The sequence below is a fragment of the Gadus morhua genome, chromosome 7, assembly GCF_902167405.1.
Source record: "Gadus morhua chromosome 7, gadMor3.0, whole genome shotgun sequence".
NCBI lineage: Eukaryota > Metazoa > Chordata > Actinopteri > Gadiformes > Gadidae > Gadus > Gadus morhua.
Genome location: NC_044054.1, coordinates 20,556,187 through 20,577,119, shown reverse-complemented (window position 1 = coordinate 20,577,119; position 20,933 = coordinate 20,556,187). Strand labels below are relative to the sequence as shown.

The following is a 20,933-nucleotide window of genomic DNA, read 5'->3' as shown; positions in this document are numbered from 1 at the left end:
GGCATCACCCAGGTGGGAGCTACACACTGATGGAAGAAGATGACCCCCCCATCCCACACACACACACACACACACACACACACACACACACACACACACACACACACACACACACACACACACACACACACACACACACACACACACACACACATATGAACTCACTAACAGCACTGTTATAAACCTAGAAATTGCCTAGAAAAGCACTATATGAAATCATCATAATCATAATCGTCAACAGTGGACCACATTTGCAGATGCTAAACAGGAAATGGAGGTGAACCATCCCAATTCATTCACATCTCCATGTGCATTGGGCAACGTCGATATACAGTGTGTTTACACATTGAATCACAAGCCTTGTGATTCTTCTTGAAAGCAACCCCTCGGATTCTCCCCTGACCTAATCTCATTGTGAGTGACTCCCTCTCAAATTAGAGTCACACACGGCATCATTAAATCAAAATGCAATTGTAACGTGACTTGAGGATGTATCTTATAAGGAAAAACGTTGAAATGAAACTAATCACCATTATGCACGCTATAATCTTTAGAGGCAACACACCCAGAAACACATCTTTTTACCCTTTTCATGGAATCGTTATGCTTGTCTTTATGTTTGTCTTTCTGGTTAGTCATTTCAGTGTTGTCTTTACAAGGAGAACTGTCTAATTAGGTTTGACAGCGAGAGCAATTGCAATTGCACAAACATAGTCAAACCCTTCAGCCTAGAGCTTTCTGCATGCTGGACGGCAAATCGTTGTTAGTACCGTAATAGGCTTTTTCGGTTTTTATTTGTAATGAGTGTTGTTTGTTTTTTGTTATGATTCAAATTTGACGGCCATGGAACATTCTGATAAATTGGAGGACGTAGAAAATTGCGGCTTGTCCCTGCATCAAATATTCATATCATTTTCAATGTTGTTTTGTTTCTGGTTCATTAAATGTCAGAGTCTTAGTCATTCTAATCGAGAATGGGGCCTTACTTCCTAAGGCCTCAAAATTACAAAGAGCCAACCCATGACATCAAATAAACACGCCTCTGTTTTCCGTTTTATTATTCCGACTCATCTCTTTGTCACTCCTTTTAGCTGTCAAATCCATTTGATCCCCACGCATGAGATAGAGATCTGGGAGGATGGAGAGACGAAATTAGGCTTTCGGTTTGTCGTTACATACTCATTTAGATGCCGGTGAGAAAGATCTATATACAGCAGATAAGCTTTGTGCTACATTTGCTTTTGTGCTTTTCTTCCGTTTCCTGTTAACGCACCTGAGTATGAATAAGTATCTAACTATGCTTGTCATGTCGAATCAATTAAAGGAGGCACATCTAAGTTCTATTGAACTTTGACCCTACAAGCAGAGCATAAGACAATGTTCGATATAATTTTTAATGCAGGATGTTGTTTGATTAACCTGTATGATCCGTATTTTAATGGCGATTGTTTTTGGTTTTTACAGTACTCAGGTCATCAATAGGTTAAGTCCTATTTATGGCAACAATAGCTACTTTTACCAATATTGTGCCGCATGTGTATCATTATCCTACATATTTACGAGTTTGATTACAGCTGTTAAATGTTACCTCACTCCTTGAGTGAGTGAATGTGTGAGTGAGAGGACTGTCATGCAGATTGTAAACTAAGAGCATGGATGGAAACATCTTCTTCTCTTTTATCCTGCATCCTGTTTGATCTTCTGTGGGAAAAGGCGTCCTTTTCTTTCTTCACTACAGCTAGTACCCCGTACAAGAAGTATTCATCTGCTCACCAAAAGGATGAGTTCTGTCTCTTATCTCAGTGGGGTATACAGTGGCACTAGTGTACATCCGTAATTAAGGAAACGAAAAAGCTTTTAAGTCCCAGGCCAGAACACATTAAATTAAACAAAATCCCTGTCCTACAGATGTATAAGGCGATCTGAATAATTCTAATACTATGAATTATGTCTTTCTAGTGCTTTTAATGAAATCATAGAGAGAATTATGAATGGAAGACGTTAACAGTTAATTGGATGATATTTGTATTTTTCATATTTTAAAATAGAAGTAGAAGTAGTTTGGGCCTAACTGCAGGGTTCTAGTAGACTAGAGCGCCCATGTAACAAGTTGATCTAGCTCTGCACAAGGCACTGGGGACAGACTGGCACTAGATCGGCACAAAGACAACCAAACAATTACTTTCAGCTGGCTCAGTGCAGGAGACAAATAAAAATCGACTTTGAAAATAAGTAAATAATAAAGACATGAAAAAATGTAATCTTGTTCGTCGCATTCAGAGGTGATGATAATGTCCTTCACAGCACAACGGGACATTCGGGGACTCAACTCTGAGCTGTCTAATCCTATGTGGGATAAGCAGTTGCCAGTGGTCATGTATAAATCTGTTTTCTGACCGTGACGCAGAACGAGCCAGAGACCTTTTTTATCCCTTTAGAGACCCTAACCTGCAGCCAAGAGACACACACAGACAGAGACAGACAGACAGAGAGACAGACAGACAGACAGACAGACAGACAGACAGACAGACAGACAGACAGACAGACAGACAGACAGACAGACAGACAGACAGACAGACAGACAGAGAAATAGAGAGAGAGAAAGGGAGAGAGAGAGAGAGAGAGAGCGAGTCATAATGAGAGAGAGACAGAGAGAGAGATAGAGAGCAGGAAAGACAAACACATAGATACAGAAAGACAGAAAGACATACATTTATTTATATATAAAGATAGATAGACAGATATATAGATAGACAGATAGACACAGTAAAAAGAGAGAATTAATGAAAGGAATTCATTACAGGGAAAATCACACTGAATGAAAATGGACAACAAATGCAAAATCGAGTAGAGACCAGCAGTTCTTTGGGGTATTTTGTTCACAGCAGGTCTGTGGCTCTGGCGCATCATCCAGCGGCATGGGGATCACGGAGGTGGTTGGGTCTATTTTTAAAGCGCAGGAAAAAAGACTTAGCCCCCTGTGAGTTGTGAACCCTGCTTCCTTCACATCTCCTCTTGTCTAGGCGGGCCATGCTCTCTGAGGGAGAACTGGGTCGGCACACAAAGTTCTGAAAGCATCTTAAAATGTTTGGAAAGGAGAAAAAAAAAATGGTACCGTTGCGGTGCTTAAGGAGAAGCTGCCGTGTCACACTGCAACCGTGGGAACATCTTGACTCGTGGATCGTTTGTTCATCATTTTGGGGCGGGTAATGTTACATACTCAGCGGTCGCAAAGAACATGTCGTGTTCCCTGAGCGCCAACTACACGCCACAAAACTTTGTTTCATTTTCATATTTTAGATTGTTGATAGCTATTTTTTTTTTCTATTTTTTTAAGTGTTTGCAGCATTTTATAGCGACAGAAGTTAACCCACCCTCATGGAAGTGATGACTCGTTTGGTTCACAGCATAATATAGCATAACGTAGCACACCCTCCCACAACTTATTCATCACAAGCTGTTTCAACGATTACATACAGATTTTTTCAACCCTATTTTGCCATGGTTTAAGTGACTAATGCGGGCAAAAAAAATGTAATGGGTTCGGCATTGCGTGAGAGCGTTGCAGCCATTGCACTCGTGAAACTGGCTACAATGTTACCCTTTGGGGCGATACCGCCCCTTCAAACTGCATCCTCTAAAAGTGCTTGTTTTCGCCACTGGAGGATCCTATTATTAGATTGCAGGGCCTGTATCATTACGGATATTTGGTTCAGGTTGAAAAATACAGAAGTCATCTTTTAACAAGCTCTGAGTTTGTCTAAAGTTGGAAAATTAAGAAGAGTAGGAAGCTGTTTCACGTTCCATTAATGAATGGATTATAACCCTGATCTGCTTATTGTTGGATTGGTTTGAAGCCTTCTGGCCCATCCAATTAGATGGATTCATACGCAGCATAACAGAACAAAACATTTCAGGATCCCCTTTTACTAAAAGAACAGAGGTCACCATCTCTATCTTTGGCTTTTAATACAAAGAGGAGCATGTCAACATTAAACAATGTTGCCTGACACACGATGTCGACAAGTTTTCTTGCTGACAAAGAAGTCTATCCCAGGATAAAACCTTCACATTGAGTAATATTACCTAACATGTTTCCTTTAGACACATCTAAAGGAAATTGACTACAAACCGGGCCACACCACTATATCTAATAAAACAATCCCATCACTACATTGAGGCCCCATCATGTACAGACCAAAGTTGGGAGCTGAGAGCAGGCTATCCAGTCAAACACCACTGATGGATATTACCTCATGTGCTGTGGGGCCACAAGGGGGTTGGCGTAGTCTAGTGTGTAGTTTACCATGGCAACCAGTATACCAACCTGTGTCAGGACAACCAGACTCCCTCGAAGTGCTTGTCTATGTGTGCAGTGTGTGTGTTTGTTTGAAGTGGCGATATAAACGCTTCAACAGCAGGCTGAGTTGACTGTGCGTGTGAAAGTGCATACTGCCGCATATGTGGCTGGGGGCGTTCCTTGAGATGCTAAGTTCTGTGAGTGTACAGAACATTGCATCCCACTGACTGTTAGCTTATGCACATACCATAAGGGATGACTAATATGGATCTCAGAGCCCCGTTTCCTGGGTTATTTCTGACAGAAAATGCCACAATTAGTATTTATCCACTACTTGTGGACTTGAATGTCAGTGGCCCTTGGGAAGGTTAGCAAATGGCTTCCAAAGCATATAGAGTATTTACTATGCAGTAAATACTATTAGAAACATAATGTCCTCTGGCTGTTGTGAAATACGCCAGGTAAGCACAGCAAAACATTGAAGAATGTGTGCAATGTTCAAAAACGTACTACTAATTACCCATCGTTGAGTGAACACCGAACATTACTGCCAGCCGCTCGGGGTGCAGTTCTAAAATAGAAGCAGTTTCGCTCCACGAAGATTTTTTAACTTCCAGAGCGTTGCTGGAAGTTAGATCTTGGAGGCATTGGCTGGTGTCAGAACAGGGTGTATTTGGTCTTCATTTTTAAAACACACCAAGATTAGTTGCACACCTTTTGGTTTTTCATAGACCGTTTATTAGTCACATATATTTTTCCAGACACCCCGTATGGTTTCAGACACTGCATATGACAAGGCGGGGTGCTGGGTGCAGGGTACTTACCGTTGACGGTCAGATGCACCCAGCTGCCGTTGTTGAAGGTGTCATAATGCTGCTCGAGCATCAGCACCTTGCACTCGTACCAGCCCTGGTCGTCGGAGCGCACATTCTCTATCCGCAGGGAAGACTTGCCCTGCAGACTGGCTCGGCCTGTCGCGAGAGAGAGAGAGTTGGGGAGAGAGAGAGAGTGGGGGTGAGAGAGTGGGGGTGAGAGAGTGGGGGTGAGAGAGAGCGAGTTGGGTTGAGAGAAAGAGTTTGAGAGGGAGAGAGAGAGAGAGAGAGAAAGAGAGAGAGAGAGAGAGAGAGAGAGAGAGAGAGAGAGAGTGAGAGAGAGAGAGAGAGAGAGAGAGAGAGAGAGAGGCACAACGATTAATCAATAAATCTATAATTTTTGGAACACATTCACAAATGTAAAATTACTCTCACCATCTGGACAAGGTATGTAGTGCAAAACCTGTGTGTAACTTGGACGACGACAAAAGAGGTTCAGGTTTAGGTTTAACTCCCCCTCAACCTGAACAGAGCTGCGTACTTGAGGATGAAGTTTGTTCAAAACTCTGGGTGACATATTGCTGACAATGCAAGGGAAAGGAATTTGCACCCAAAAGTTCTGCACTAAAATTGGATTTCTTTTTTTCGGGGCATGGAGAATGGGGACTGCATGTTTCTACCAATAGATTGCTGATATGTTTCGCGAACAGCAGGTGTTAGTTAACATGAGATGAAATATTCGCTGACATTAGCATGACTGATATTAATAAGGCAACACACTTTAATTAGTTTTTCGATAAGATTCTTCATCAAAAAGTTAGCATTCGTCAGGCAATAAGGCAGAATTTAGAGAATTATTAAGTAATAAGAACGGCTCAGGATATTGCAGAGAACATAAATGACACCTCTCCACAACAAAACCTGCAACTCAAGCCCTGCCTGCCACATCCTGCTGTACCCTACCATGATGTGAGTGATGTTTTCCATTTAGACCTGTGCCAAGAAAGGTCATTGCTTCCTGTGAGGCGGTGACCAACACAACAACATCACAGAGCCCATCGGGGTCACCTTCCATCGAGAGGGATCAATATTTTGAAATTGACTAGGACTACAGGAATTAAGGAGTAGCATTTTCCAAAGCATAAGGTGCTGTTGCCCCCGGGGCAATCTGGCACCCGGATTGTAGCAGATGGTATCTGGCAATATGGACGAGACAAAGGGCTTTCTGGCAGCAAACACCCGCTCAACGATAAAACGTTGGCATTATCAAAGCCTGACTATCCCTTATTAATCCTTCTATCCTCTCCACTTAGGGAATAGTCCTGATTTATCTAAACCCCTTGCATGCTAGTTTGGGTAAATAAAACTGTTGTGTGTAAACATGGGTGCAATAAAATGTCACTTCAGAACCCATGAGAACAATATAACTGTTCATAACACACAAATCTTGATTGGCTGTCAGGTGTTTAATTGGTTAATGCGTTCCTCCTGAACTCCTGGGGTTTCCGGTTCGAACCCTATAGGGTCGGACTATAACAATAGTTATTATAAGGGGTGCCGTGGAAGGTGCCAGTTTAAGGTGTAGGTAAATGCAGTGGCTGGTGGATTGTAGTAGAATCACAATGTAATCACAATGTAAAATGCAACTGGACTGATGTAGTGGAAAACCCTACTCTCAAAGAAATGACGGGCTTCCGTCTTATCATTTTGTTATAACATTGTGCGTCCGAGGGACAGCAAGCAGTGGAGGATCCAGTGTGCCATGGAAATTAGATCTCAAGGCTTCAAAAATGTGCGATTCAACTTGCTGAGCAACGTCACGTTCAAGCTATTATTTCTTTGTCTGTTTGTGCACGTTGCATAACAACAAATAGATTGTAGCTGTGATAAAAAGAAAAAGATAAAAATACAATTATGCTTTTTAATTATCGACATTGGGAGCCTCGATTGATGTTTGAGCATTGAGTCCCACCAAAAAACTTCCATTGTCTTCATTCTACTTATATTACTTATTATCATTATACTTATATATTATGCTGTTGTTTAGGAAATAATTCTGCAATGTGTGTAAGGCACCACAATGTGATGTATACATTGGACCTGCAGAACGGGAAACCACAACCATTATATGCGCTCTAAGTAGTCAGTACAAGACGGTACTAGTCAGTACAAAACAGTTGCCTAGTATAGAATAGCAAAGCCACGAAAAGTTTTCTCAGTTAAAAAAAGAACGCTCAGGAAGAGACAATTTCAGACACCGGGGATGGTTGTCAGCAAGCGTCAAACTAAATGAGGACAGGGTGAAATAATGTGGCAAAGTATTCAGTCGTACTGTTCAACGAGTTCCAGCAAAATAAACACATGGAGTTGCCATTTCATCAGGTATAAGGACCAATTTGATCCTTTTTTTTGTGTACCATCCCACTCTGTGGATCAGAGACTACATCCCACACTGCTATTAAGCCCGGAAGAGCAATTTCTCATTTCAACTTTTAAATACACATAATGGAGCAGCAACGTTGACTTTCAGACACATTTTAATGCTCCAGGGAATCCCTCCCCCCTACACACACTCCCACACACACTTTCTTTCGGGGGGGACTAGATGATAAACTGTCTACTGTCACACCGCAAGGCCCATAGACACTAACAAGAATGTATTCACTGGCCCAAGAGGAAAGTCTTGGATTAGACCATGTAGGGACCTGCATAGGCCACACTTGAGGTCTGAACGCAGGTTGTGAGTCTGGATGCACATAATAAAGCTCTCACAGGGGATCTCCTGCACATGGACAGTGGCATCTGCAGGTACTGTCCACTATATTCTGACCCATATCCAAGGGGACAGGAATGTTATCAGATAGGAAATACTGGGAGTTTTTACCACTGAGAAATGACTAAAATAAAATGATGGTAATGATGATACAATATGCAACACAACCCTGCATGGACAAAGGTAATGAACAGCATATTTCATATTCAGATGCAAGGTTGTTAAATTAAGCTTGGGCAGATTTATGTTTTTTTCATTTCTTATTCGCGAACCAATCTTTGACGCAGCTCATCTTTCTAGATGGCAAATGCCCATTCAGTTGAAAGATTTATTTTCTGTGCGCTCACGCATGGCCTTTTCTTTCTGGGGTTCATTGTCTTTTCCGAGAGGCCGGATATAACTACCCCCTAGCCTCATCTGATAGTGTTTAACTTTGCTCTGTTTGAACAGAGTCAAAGGAAGTAGCAACACAATCGTACGTGGAGGGAAGCGACAGCCCAGGGAGGCAGATAACCCGCAGCCAGCAGGACGTTCCTCACTCAGCTGATTAAGGAACAAGTCCAGCTGTTCGCCCACTAAAAAAATCTATTCAGTCAGCTTTCACGTCTGCGCGTCTCTTCCATCAACTCCCCGTTGTCCCCCAATTACAGCGCTTTGACAGACGCCCACTCTTCATGATTGACACAAACGAAGATGTCATGGCAAGAGTGGCCCAAGATGCAGGAGGATTGAAAGGGGTGTCAAGGTGCTTTAAGTGCTTTTTGAGTGCTTTAAGTACAATTCTTCTTTGTGTCATTTGTATGCAACAGTATTTACAAGCAAATACAATGCACTGCAACGTCCATGGTTGAAATGTATTAAGACATGTGAGACAATATACAAATCCATAGACCACAAGCGCACGTTAAAAACCTAGTGAGGAATGCAGTACAACGGCCCCCTGAATGGTTAAAACATTTTGAAAATAACTGACTACAGCAGTCTGACCGGTTGGCCGGACAAAACTCGATACGGCACACTTTTTGAGAGGGAGTGACCGATATGCGAGTCCTGAGGGGAGGTGTCTGTAATAGTGGTGCAGGGTGTGTTGTGTCTGAGGCTAATGTGTGACCCTTTCACCCTTTTCCGTCTAATGTGAACGCCGCTGAGTGATTCTTGCTCCAGTCCAATGAGTTTCTACTCATGCGGATGATCTTGTTGTGAGGGGGGTTGAGGTGGAAGTTGCTCATGGAACCAAACCAGGCGGTTGTGCTCAATGTGACGGCGGACGGATAAAAGATCTGTTGAATGCTTTTCAGAGAAAAAGCAGTGTGTTCTCAATCATGTTTCGCTTCAGATAAATAACCGTCTTTTTGGGGCAGGTTAGGTTCGGCTCTATGCCTGGAACCAAATTTATAATGAAATGATAATCCTTGAAGGTTAGACAGAAAAGGGAGGTTGCAGATTTATAAGCTGTAGCAGATGTCTGAGAGGTCGCTCCTTTTAAATGTCACCATTTTTAGTTCTGGGAAGGAGTTTCCATAGGAGGACCGGACCAAACCGGGGCACCCACTAATTCAATATATGGCTTAGTAATAGTTCCACGTTGACGCAACGCAATGATCGTACAGTCGATTCGACACAGTCGTGACCTGTTTTGTTTCTGCGTCGGGTTTTAGTGAGCGGACCAATCACAACCCTTGCTGCTGCGTTACCTCGACGCAAGGTTACAACTTTTGGGAGGCGCACGTCAGGCCCTTGTGGATGATGAAAGTCGGTTCCACAAGGACGTAATTGGTCCGGAAACCCCCTTGCGTTGCTTCCTTGAAGGGCCAAGCTAACCCCTTGAACCCACCACAGACCTGCCCCTTCCACATTGACCCTGCATAATTCTCTTTCCAGTATCTCTGAGCCCCTCTGTTTTTGTTAAGTTGCGATCTCACAAAAGGGACAATGACTTACAGAGACCAAGGGCAAACATGTTTCAGAGTCTGACAGTTTGCTTTGTGAACGCCAACTGCCGAAATGGTCATCCCGGAAATCACTTGTTCCAGATATCCTCCTGATCTAAAGGGATCACAATGCAAGTCTTTATGAGAGTTCATCCAAGCTGCACTGGATCTCGACCTCTGTGTATGCTACAATGATGATGACGTAGAACTGTTGCGTAGAAGCTGGATGCAGGATTCCAATCTGCAGTACAAAAAAAGGTCATGTGACACAATACCTTCTTTCTAGTGTGCACAGTATTGTTGAGGTTAGCTGTACTTTGTAGCATTGAAAATTAATTAAGCTTTAAGCTTTTAATGGTGTCCAAAAAACACTGCATATGCATGTGTGGGGGGGAATTGATTGGCTTTCATAGCTATAATAAAGTGAGAAAATGGCTCATATTGTTGCTAGTTCATATAGATTTGAGGAAGACAACTGTATTTATCGTTTCTCTTATAACATAAACATCATTCTTGTCACCTTCCTGTGTATTACCAGCTGAGAACACTGGATTGGATTTTATTGGATTAATATCTTAATTTCAAGGTTTTAACTGAATTAAATTTAAATGCGACAATGAGCTAAATTCCAATGAACGTCAGAGATCCATGATAGATATAACACAAACAACCAGCTAATGCAATTAGGCTGTCATATTATCAATTTAGTGGTTAGACAAGCTATACCCACCTTGTCTTCTACTCTAAATATAAGATGGATGATAATACATGTGCAAATATAGCTCTTAGGTAATCTGTAATTAACATAACCTGTTCTTTGCTTCTCTTGTCGCTGCCATTCCCTGTCCTCTGGCCCTCAACAGTTGCTCAGGAAAAGTGAATATCTACGATAAACCCCCACAAGAGCAAATATGTGTTTTGCTTGACAAAATGGTGAATTATAGGAGGCCTAAAAGGTGTAAAGAGCACTTTAATGGATATGTACTCCTTTATCTGATGCAGACTCTGGCTCTAAGGCACATATTGATAGATGTCAAAGTCAATGTTTAAATGGGATGCTAATTGTAAAATGCAAAATAATGTGATTGATTAGAAATGGAATTCCGTGGATAAAAAGCCATTTTTCCCTTTAGTAAAAGTTAGGGAGGGAAGGCACTGTGGCTTTTAATTGTGTTAAAGCTGTATTGTGCTTTTAACTAGCACTAGCATTAACGTGTCATGCACAAAACCCTTGAAACAAGCGAAAAAAACAATCTACTGTTTTTTACCTATCGCTACATAGATAAAAAAAAATAAAAAAAACATATAAAGTGTAAAGGTATTTTAGCCTCAATAATGAGTATTACGCACAACCACTGACACAATAACGCTAACAATAACTTAAAAAATTGACAAAGAGTTATCTGAAACATCATCCGTCAATTCCATTACCTTAAAGACAACATCGGGCCCCTAATTGTATGCATTGTTCTTGGTCCCATCAGAGCAAGAATTGGTTCAAAAAAGGAAACAATTTGAAAACAAATCAAAGTAATGGGTTCCGGATGAACCAAAAACAATTATAGGTAAAGAGAGTGACACTGGGGTATTGATGATACCACAGGGTAAGTGTGGTTGTGGTGTTGGAAGAGGTAATATTATCGGCCCTGAAAAAAGCACTGGCTTGTTTAAAGGTCCTGAAGGTACGATTTGTGCACTATAATTTGAGGTTAATTTGTTTGAAAGCAATCCTTTAGCTATTAGTGAGTGCAATGCTCACAGCAATGCTGTAAGAATATCTATTCTATCTGATTGTGCCTACCTCTGCATGCGAACATTACAATTGAATGCTGCTCCCGGGTAACTTCTGACCCCTCAGGGCATCTCTTCCCTGATTATTACGGGGAATCCATCTTGCCTGTCAATCACATGCGTGCACACAGTGTTATCATTGCTAAACCACAGGTGCAGGAGGGAGGGCAGATTTTTTGGGGATTATTTAGAATATCTTGCTCTCTTGAGTCTTATCTGCTTCCAAATCATACAGACCACTGCTTTAAGGGGTTGACTAAAACCCGAACTGAACAAACCTCTAGTCAAATAAATCTATACATCTATCATTCAAAGACTAATCCTTGAACTGTAGAGATACCACTTCCAACTTCCAAACTCAGCATTTAAGGCTAAAAGATTAATATAAGTGGAGCCAAAGTACGTCCCCAATGACGGCAAGCTGAAAACGAAAGGTGTTAATGGTTCGACGATGCATTCAGATCCTACAACAATAACCTTGTTGCGGTTTTATTCAGAGATGAAATTATCCGTGGTGCCAGTTTAATGTGAACCACAATGTCCGTCCCTTACACCATGTCCAAGCACAAGAAAACACCACATGCCCCTTCAAAAGCGAACGACCCTGCACACCTCACTGACATTCCCCAGGGGTGTTAAAGGAATAAGAGGACGGAGCTTACCAGCGTACTCGGGGTCCACATGTGGGGGGTAGAAGCGGAAGTTGATAAAGAAGGGGATGGGCATTCCATACTTGAACCACTCCACCACGTAGGGCTGACCGTTGAGGGGGTGGGGCACGTCGCATCCCAGGATGACGATGTCGCCCGCGCGCGCCGTCACAAACTGGGGCTCGTCCTGCACTCCGCGGGGGGCACCTGGGGTGAAGGCATTGGGGTTTCTTGGTCAAAATCGCCAGGGTTTGTTGCTCATACTCACAGCTGAAAGGGTTCTGGGTTCCTTCACCTCCAATGCAAGCTAACCTACAGGTATCTGTAAGCCAGCTGTCCCACCGCTACCTGCTCCATTTGAATACCATCGTCTGCCATCATTACATATATAATTGGCGCTATCATTATATTTTATGATTATTTTTATTTTAAGAATTGCAAGAATATGGATTTATTTGAATATCACTTTTATAACGAATGAGAGGAGTGCCAAACATTTCACAGTATCTCAAGTGTCGCCCTCTGATATTTTTATGGTCCGTGGTGTATTGGTTATAGTTGTCGATCTGAGAAGCTTTTTCCACTGATTCTTCCTGTCTATGAGGAGAATGAACACATCTTGTGTCATCTTCAGCAGCTTCAGCTATTTCTTCACTGCCTTGTATTATTTGTGTGAGTGTTGGCCAACAAAATCCTAGAATATAGTACCTACGCCATTTGGATGAGTCAACACGGGACCGAATCAACAGACAAACGTGTGTGCTCTCATGTGTACATTTGGGGTTCATGAAGGCATCAGCATCTGCTTTGATGGTACACTTTGTCAGCTCATTCACCTGAAGCAGTCAACTTAAGGTAACAGTGATGAATTATATTTTTTACCATTGCTTGTACACCTTTAGCTTTTTCAGAATCTAGTCAATTAAACGATCAGCAAACCCCATTGAAACACACGGTCTGGGTTGGGGGGGGGAGGGGGGAGCATCGATCTCAGGCTAATTACTGTGTAGCTGGTCTTTATGACCGGAAATGTGGTGTGGTAGCATTTACAAGTCAATATGGCTCATATGCACTCACGTGTCCCAGCATTCTAAAGCATCCATAAAGGCTTGGCTAATAAACTCCAGGTTTATTTGATATGTCTGCTGCGTGAGGCCCTACAGTTTCTAGTAACTGATCACGAAGCCATGGCGGCCTTGAAGGCAAATAAACAAATAGCAAATCTTCTTGACTCGAGATTAAGTCCGGAAGGGTAATGATATACTTTGGCATTATGTGCTCACGTCACTTCCCTATATCAATTTGAATCACTGCTGCGCTTTTTATTACACATCCTGCACATCACAGAGTGGTTCAGCCACCTGATGTGCCATGTACCAATGACCTCGTCTTGGTAAAAAAACGTTGGTGGACAGGTGTGGGTGAATAAACATGGCCTACTCCAGACTATCTCCCAAATATACTAGTCGGAGGAAGTTGATACTACAAACTATTCACCTGAAAACAAACATTTGAAGGGGATTTTGTAATGAAATGCGTTACGTTAAGTCAGAATTTTCATGCAAACACAGGGCAACCATGCATGGATGAGAGTACATAAAAAGACCTTCAGCCACAGCCAATCTGTGACGGGAACATTGAGAAGGGTGTGGATCAAGTGTTGGTTAACAGTGATCAGGCGTGCCTGGATGCATACTTATTTGGTGAAGCATTGATGTGTCCAAAAATCTAATAATAAAATGTTATAATCCAAGTGATTAGTTGATTGAGTGATCCAATCCACTTTTAAGTCGTGACTTTAGGGCGCTCCTTATTTGGCCTCCATGGGATCGGCTCTGGATGAATCCACATGAATTGGGCCCTGCCTCTCCTCCCTACTGGCTTTCTCAAGTCCGTTTGGTATAAAAGGGGATGATGAAAGCGTTGCATGCCAACGCCTGCGAGAGGCTTGGCTGAGTTAGGAGCAGGGTGAAGATCAAGGGGGCCAGAATCTTTAAACGCTACATCAGGAACTTATATTATTGCATTCCGCACACTAGGATAAAAGCCAATATTAATATTGATGACATTCATTTACATCGAGATCCATTAAGGGACCTAGAAATGTTACTAAGTAAAGAAAAAAAAATGCACGCCCACATATGTGTAACTTCAAACGATATTGTAAACTATATGGGTCATGTGAATGCTAATCACGAGCCTAAATACTACCTTGGTTTTTGCTTATCTGTAATGTATTTGAGGTGTGGAGATCTTGAAAAAAAGTTGATTTACACATTTCCAACTCCTTTATTCAGTTACACTTGACTACCCAACAGTATCTGTATCTCATCAACACCTGCAACCAAAGGTTTTTCGCTGGAGGAGCAAGAAAAGGTGAACTAAAGGTTTAAATATGTAATACTAAGGTATGGTAGATTGAGATTCATTCTGCAAAATTGGTTCCTGCAATCCAATACAAGATTGAGAAACTTCAATGATTTATGCCCTACCATTGTGCATAAATCCTGCAAGTTATTAATAAAAACTATAAGTGAGATTAAGAGGCACATCTCTATTTAGATCTACAGTCACCTTGCAACAAGGATGCACGTAGGCTATAGTGGCTCACTGCTGTGGCACATCAAAATCCATGTCTAGAACGAGGAGATAATATTCAGACCATAATTGCTTCATACGTGGCGAGTATGTTTCTCTCTTTCTATCGAAAGCGGCATATTGATGATGTAATGTGCTTGTGCGCTCTCATGCTTTCTGGGAGAGCAGTATAATAATGGGGTCTGAGCATGAACACAAGTGCTTTTCCCTCGTTCCCTCTCTCCCTCGCTCTCTTTCGCTCTCCATCTCTCTTTCTCTCCCTCACACTGATACCAACACAGAAGAGCAATAGAGACACACACACACACACACACACACACACACACACACACACACACACACACACACACACACACACACACACACACACACACACACACACACACACAAACATACACACACTCCCTCAAGCGGCACCATGTGTTGATTGGCTGCTGGTGACATCACCGCAGAAGGCGCAAAAACAGCCCCCTTGGAAGGTATGACTTCACTGTTTATACGGGAGCGACAGAAAGAGAGAGAGAGAGAGAGAGAGAGAGAGAGAGAGAGAGAGAGAGAGAGAGAGAGAGAGAGAGAGAGAGAGAGAGAGAGAGACATAGGGGATGGAAGGATAGGTTATATGCTTATCCTCTGCCCCATAAGGATTGGGCTCATTTACAAAGAAAGGCCCTTGAGAATGGGATGGAGGGGGAGGGTTGTCACATGGTGTAACTACAGAGGTGCACCGACTAAAGCACCAACCCAGTGGTGTACAAGACCTTGATGTCAGGGTTTGCATGGAAATCTCGTGTTCATTTCAGTACCATCTGAGTTGCCTTTATATGGCTGGATCTCTGTACCCAATGGTAATAGATTCGTAACTGCCTTTACCAGGTTCATAAATATATAACAAAAATAATTAATACAAATGACTTGAAGGCAAAACTCAATGGTATAGCATACATAAAGGAAATTGGAATTTCCTCCCAAAAAGCAAAAGAGAAAAAGTCTGTAATCTTTTTCTTGCTCTTTATCAGAGTTATTGTCACTGAATTGTCTACGTGTGTTAATGTGTTCATATTTCCGACTGGTATAAATGGTTCGTACAGTGTGTGCCTAGCAGCCAAAGTCAATGCCGGCTGTGAACCTGAAGATATCCTGGAGCAAGAAGTCCAACCTCTATCTGCTCCTTAATGGCATGTATCCAAATACAACTTCTCTAGATAAAAAAACTTTGAAGAAGTCTTCCCACGCATACTAGCACAGAGACTCAGAGCGTAGCAGATTAAAACCAACAGTATTTTACTGCATTTCATGGACACACTGTTGGTGTGTTTGTCTCTTACACACTACCCAGCCCTTTCTTTTGTTGCGCTGAACGTTGTCCCAGTATCCCTGGCTTCTATACACGCTCTCAGATAGTCTCCTGCTAGATGCTTGGCCATACTTAAGCTGGGACAAGTGGAGCAATCTGTGAAAGTGACTCCCACAATGGAACATGAGACTTTCACACAAAACAGCAGGAAACATTGACACATTTACAAGGTTGTGCACTATCGCACAGCCCATTATACTGGCAGTCAAAGAAGCAGCACTGTGGAGGACGGTTAAACCTTAAGTGTAAGCATGAGGGGCTGGGACTTCAAGTCAAGTGTGTGTGTGTGTGTGTCTGTTTGTGTGTGTGTGTGTGTGTGTGTGTGTGTGTGTGTGTGTGTGTGTGTGTGTGTGTGTGTGTGTGTGTGTGTGTGTGTGTCTGGTTGTGTCTGTTTGTGTGTGTGTGTGTGTGTGTGTGTGTGTGTGTGTGTGTGTGTGTGTGTGTGTGTGTGTGTGTGTGTGTGTGTGTGTGTGTGTGTGTGTGTGTGTGTGCATGCTCGTATGTGTGAGCCTGTTTGTGTGAGTCAAATTTCAGAGAAATAATGAACCCAAAACTAATCTTGGTTTTGGAAGTTCTTAAAAACTGTCAGCTATAGTTTGTCAGCTAGCTAGTATGCATGCTCAGAGCTTGATATCAACATCGCTAGCCACAATTTAAGCAAAGAATCACTTCTAAAATAGTCAACCATGTTCCAAAGGATTTGTTGCCCAATGAAAATATGTAAATGGATGCATTGATCGAATATATGAATAGGAAAGAAATTGTGCTGAGCCCGAATAATCAGATAGCATCTATTGCATGCTATATTCAAATATAAATTCAGAAAACATAAAAAATATTTGAAGCTTGAAAGTATGGAATCGGTCCAGCCCTAAAAATATAGCAATTAAATAAAAATACACCAAATATCACTAATGAGCAAAATAAATAATTTGTAAAGCACAGAAAGGCCAAGTGATAGTGTTTTGTTATTCTTTTTTTCCCGTAAAGCCAGGAAAGCAATTATGTTGAACCATGTGTGTCCAGGTACCTAGGGCAGAGACCTTAAAACATGACTTGAGATAGTCTTAATTAGAAGAAACCCAACCAAAATCATCCCTGCATTCACAGGTTACCCCAAGGGGAAAATAAAGATAGCTTCAAAACAGCCCCAGAATACAGATAGGATTGCTTAAGCGAATCAGCTTAGCGCTCAAATTCTCTTAACTAGACATAAAAAGCCAGTACAATACAATTTGAGATCAATAGAGCAAAGAGTGCGAAAAATAAAGTATTCACTGTGCAATCACCCCTTAGAGACAGTGGGAATCCAAGTAGAATGAGCTGTATGAGGGGATTGTAAGAGCTAGTGTTTAAGAATATTTTTTTCCTAAAATGAATCGCAATGCCAGAGCAAAGCCTGACACTTCTCTCCTTCGACAACTGTCCGGCTGGAGAGTCGATACCGCCGAAAATAGATCACAGTGGGTTGAGGAACTCTAACAGGGTAGGATGGACTTGACCTAGTTCTGCTCACAGAGCCCCAAACGAACATCCTTCATCATTTGAAATTCAAAGCAGACCATTCCTATGAGAATGCTGCATCTGACTCCTGCATCGCCTAAAATATAACTCCACAACTCTGCAGGATACTGTTACACTGACAGGCTTGGTTCAAGGGTTAGTCACATCTTAATTAACCCAGAAGAACCCACAACATCTCGATAACCCTCACAGAGGAATGCTGTGTTCCTAATGAATTAGGTTTGGACACTCGTTGTATGTGTTTGTTTCTTTGATCACATTTATGTTTTGTGATTTTGTTTTCACTGGATGTGCGTTTAAATGCCCTAGCTATGTCCCCTCGTTGTGAAACCTGCCCTATTCTTCGGTTAGGGTTGAGGATGCTGATAAATATCATGGAAAATAATTCTGTACTATAATGACTGTAATTAAAAACTTACTATCAATTAATATACTGAACTATAATTCTTTTTTTATCATCTTCCCAGATTCTTCAACCTGATAGTAGGTGCTTAGGTGAATGGTCGCTATCATCATAGAGATAACAGCCCATGCAATGAGCAAGTGCTCAATACTTAACGACTCTGAGTATCTGAACAAAGTTGCAACGCCAAACTGGAATCCCCAAAAATGAGCATTTCACCCAATAAATGAGCTGCATTATTTGAAGGGTCCAGGGTTCCTTTCCCGTCACATGGTTGACATCTCTGGGAATGTCTGCTGACTGCTACTGAAAGTCTGTCCAGCGGTATCCCAGCGGCCCTGGCCCTCCGGCGAGACCGGCAGGGACTGCAGTGTTCATTGAGGCTCACTGTGGGTTGAACCTCAAGGTGTTGGTCATTCTTATCAGTCCAAATAAAAGAGGACTGAAGGGACAGGTTTCAGGCGTTGAAGTGCCATCATTTAGCTAGCAGGTCAGCTACCACGAGATGCATACTGATCGGGGGAATTATGAGAATATTTGCATTGAGGTCTCACTTTACATAATTATTCAGTAACCCATCACCTCTGGCTGCTCTTGTCACTTAATACCCAGGTTCTATATAGGGGAGGGGTATGAATCAACCAATCAGCGAAGTAGGGGCCGTGAGACGAAGGGTAGGACTTAGATTCCTTTAGAATGGAGGGACTAGAAGCAGGACTACAATCCAATTAAATCAGTTGACCACGAGTGGCTCATGTTACACTGCAGGCTTTTATTTGGATCTAATAAAAGCCACACAGCGTGGTAAAGCATGAAGTGACACATTTGGCCAAATTAGATCAGTTGATCGAAAGGTTCAAACAATTCGCAGTTGTCTCCCTCCAGGCCTCTACAGGGAAGCAGAATATGATTAACACAAGTGGAAAGAGCATGGTGCCCCTTTCGGCAGAATCAAATAAAACATATACCGGTAAATCATGTTCCGCTATTTGATATCTATGGGTTCTAAAAAATCATGAAACAAAAACTAAACCCATTAATTTAACCTGTTGCAGAGTTATTCAGAAGTCTTCGCTGGTGGGAGTACTGACGAGGACAGAGAACTGGCTGTTGAGCTCCTGGTGACTGTGTGGAGCTATGGTGCGATGGTTTCAGGCGGCCCAGTGGACCTACTGCCCTTCTGAAGGTCCACACCATTCAGCCTGTCAGCTCTTCAGATGTAATAGGACAAACCTCACTGGATATCTTACCAGAAGAGCTTCAGCCGTAAGTATCCTCACATTGTAATAATTAAAAGATTGATGAAGATATTATTAATAGAAATGTGATGACGATGATGACGATGAAGATGGATGGATGGATGGCTGGATGGATATTGTCTGTTATATAATTGGGGTTTTTGAGGGTTTTTCCAGGCTGTGTAGACCTACAAGCCCACCCTTACTGGGCAATTAAAGCCTTTCAGCTTGATCTTTACAATTACAGGGAGTGAGGGGCTGATGGAATGTGCTGAACGATGGGGCCGACGTAGCCAGTGGTTCAGAAAATGGGATGTTTATCCATCTGGCTAGGATTTAAGGGTTCTACCACTTAAATTAAAGTATAACGGTAATTATATAAGAAAATATAGCCCTACAACCATCTCATCGTGTTAGTGGCTTAGTTGTTTTTTGAAGTTCTGTATCACCCAGTATTAATTAGCTAAATAGCTTCCTGGAGTTCAATTATAAGATGTTACAATATCAATGTTAATAACTGTGCCGAATTAAAACACAATAAACAGCGTACGTTCAGCGTGAACACATAGGCACAGACTACAGTGAATAATACATTTATGAAATGTTTGGCCTGAACATAAATGGATACTTATGGATGTCAACGGTAGCACCAACGCCACAATTATGGCAAACTTACTCAAGAAACACTCACATTTTTTTAATTAACAACCAATATAACAGATTTACGACTATACCTCAAAAACAACACAATAATAAGCAACACATCGGGCTGCGTATGGAAGCTGAGGCCTGTTAACACATTCCAATGAATATCTAGTTTATGACTAAATAATACATAAGTACAATATAATAAATAATAAATCACATAATGAATCTCTCACAAGGAATAAACACTGCAACAGTTGCAGTGTTTATTCCTCTTCAGTGAATACCAATGTGGCTGACTGGAGGCCCGCGGTGCGGCGTGCACCCCCATCCATCAGGCGGCTGCTGACACGCTGGAAACGAGCAAACAGCCAAGCGTTAATGTGAGGCCCCGCCATGTCGCTGGGAATTCAGAACACAGCCCGGTCGGAGGACGAGCCTCCGATGGAGTGAAATACAGAGATACCGGGAGGCGGGTTGAGCTAGTGCACACAACGTATCTGATTGCTTCTATTGACGTTGTGATCTGATGATACCATTATCGTCCTAAGCGTTGTACAGATCTAGCGCCCTCTCGTCGCTTTTTAACAAGGAATTATTTCATAATCGATTCGGTTACAGCTACACTTACCACTATCCCTTATTGTAAAATGAACACCGAACCCCTAACCAAAGATTGCCAATGTCATGTTTGCAAAGATTACTTGCATGGCCTTCCTTAACAGCAAATCCCTGCGCGATTTGCTGGGGAATATGACCAGAAACCCAATCCGAACTCCATACTTCCACGAGGCAGACTTTGGCTTTCCAACCTCCAGCCCCGGCCCTGCGATGCACGATAGCTCAGTATGCAATTGCTGTCGTCCTTGTTTGCCCCTTGTGTCTCTCTCTCTCGACTCTCCTCTCCTCTCCCC

The 20,933-nt window shown here is 42.2% G+C and overlaps 1 protein-coding gene across 2 annotated transcripts in view; it reads right to left on the bottom strand.

The window, feature by feature from the left end:
* The window catches only part of igsf9bb (immunoglobulin superfamily, member 9Bb), a 78,581-nt gene that overhangs the window by 44,142 nt on the left and 13,506 nt on the right, over positions 1 to 20,933 (bottom strand). For both annotated transcript variants that reach the window (XM_030362304.1, XM_030362305.1), the window contains exons 2-3: positions 12,270 to 12,464; positions 5,125 to 5,271 (exon numbers count right to left, since the gene is read on the bottom strand). In XM_030362304.1, the coding sequence (XP_030218164.1) occupies positions 5,125 to 5,271; positions 12,270 to 12,464 (342 nt within the window). The remainder of the gene's footprint in view (positions 1 to 5,124; positions 5,272 to 12,269; positions 12,465 to 20,933) is intronic.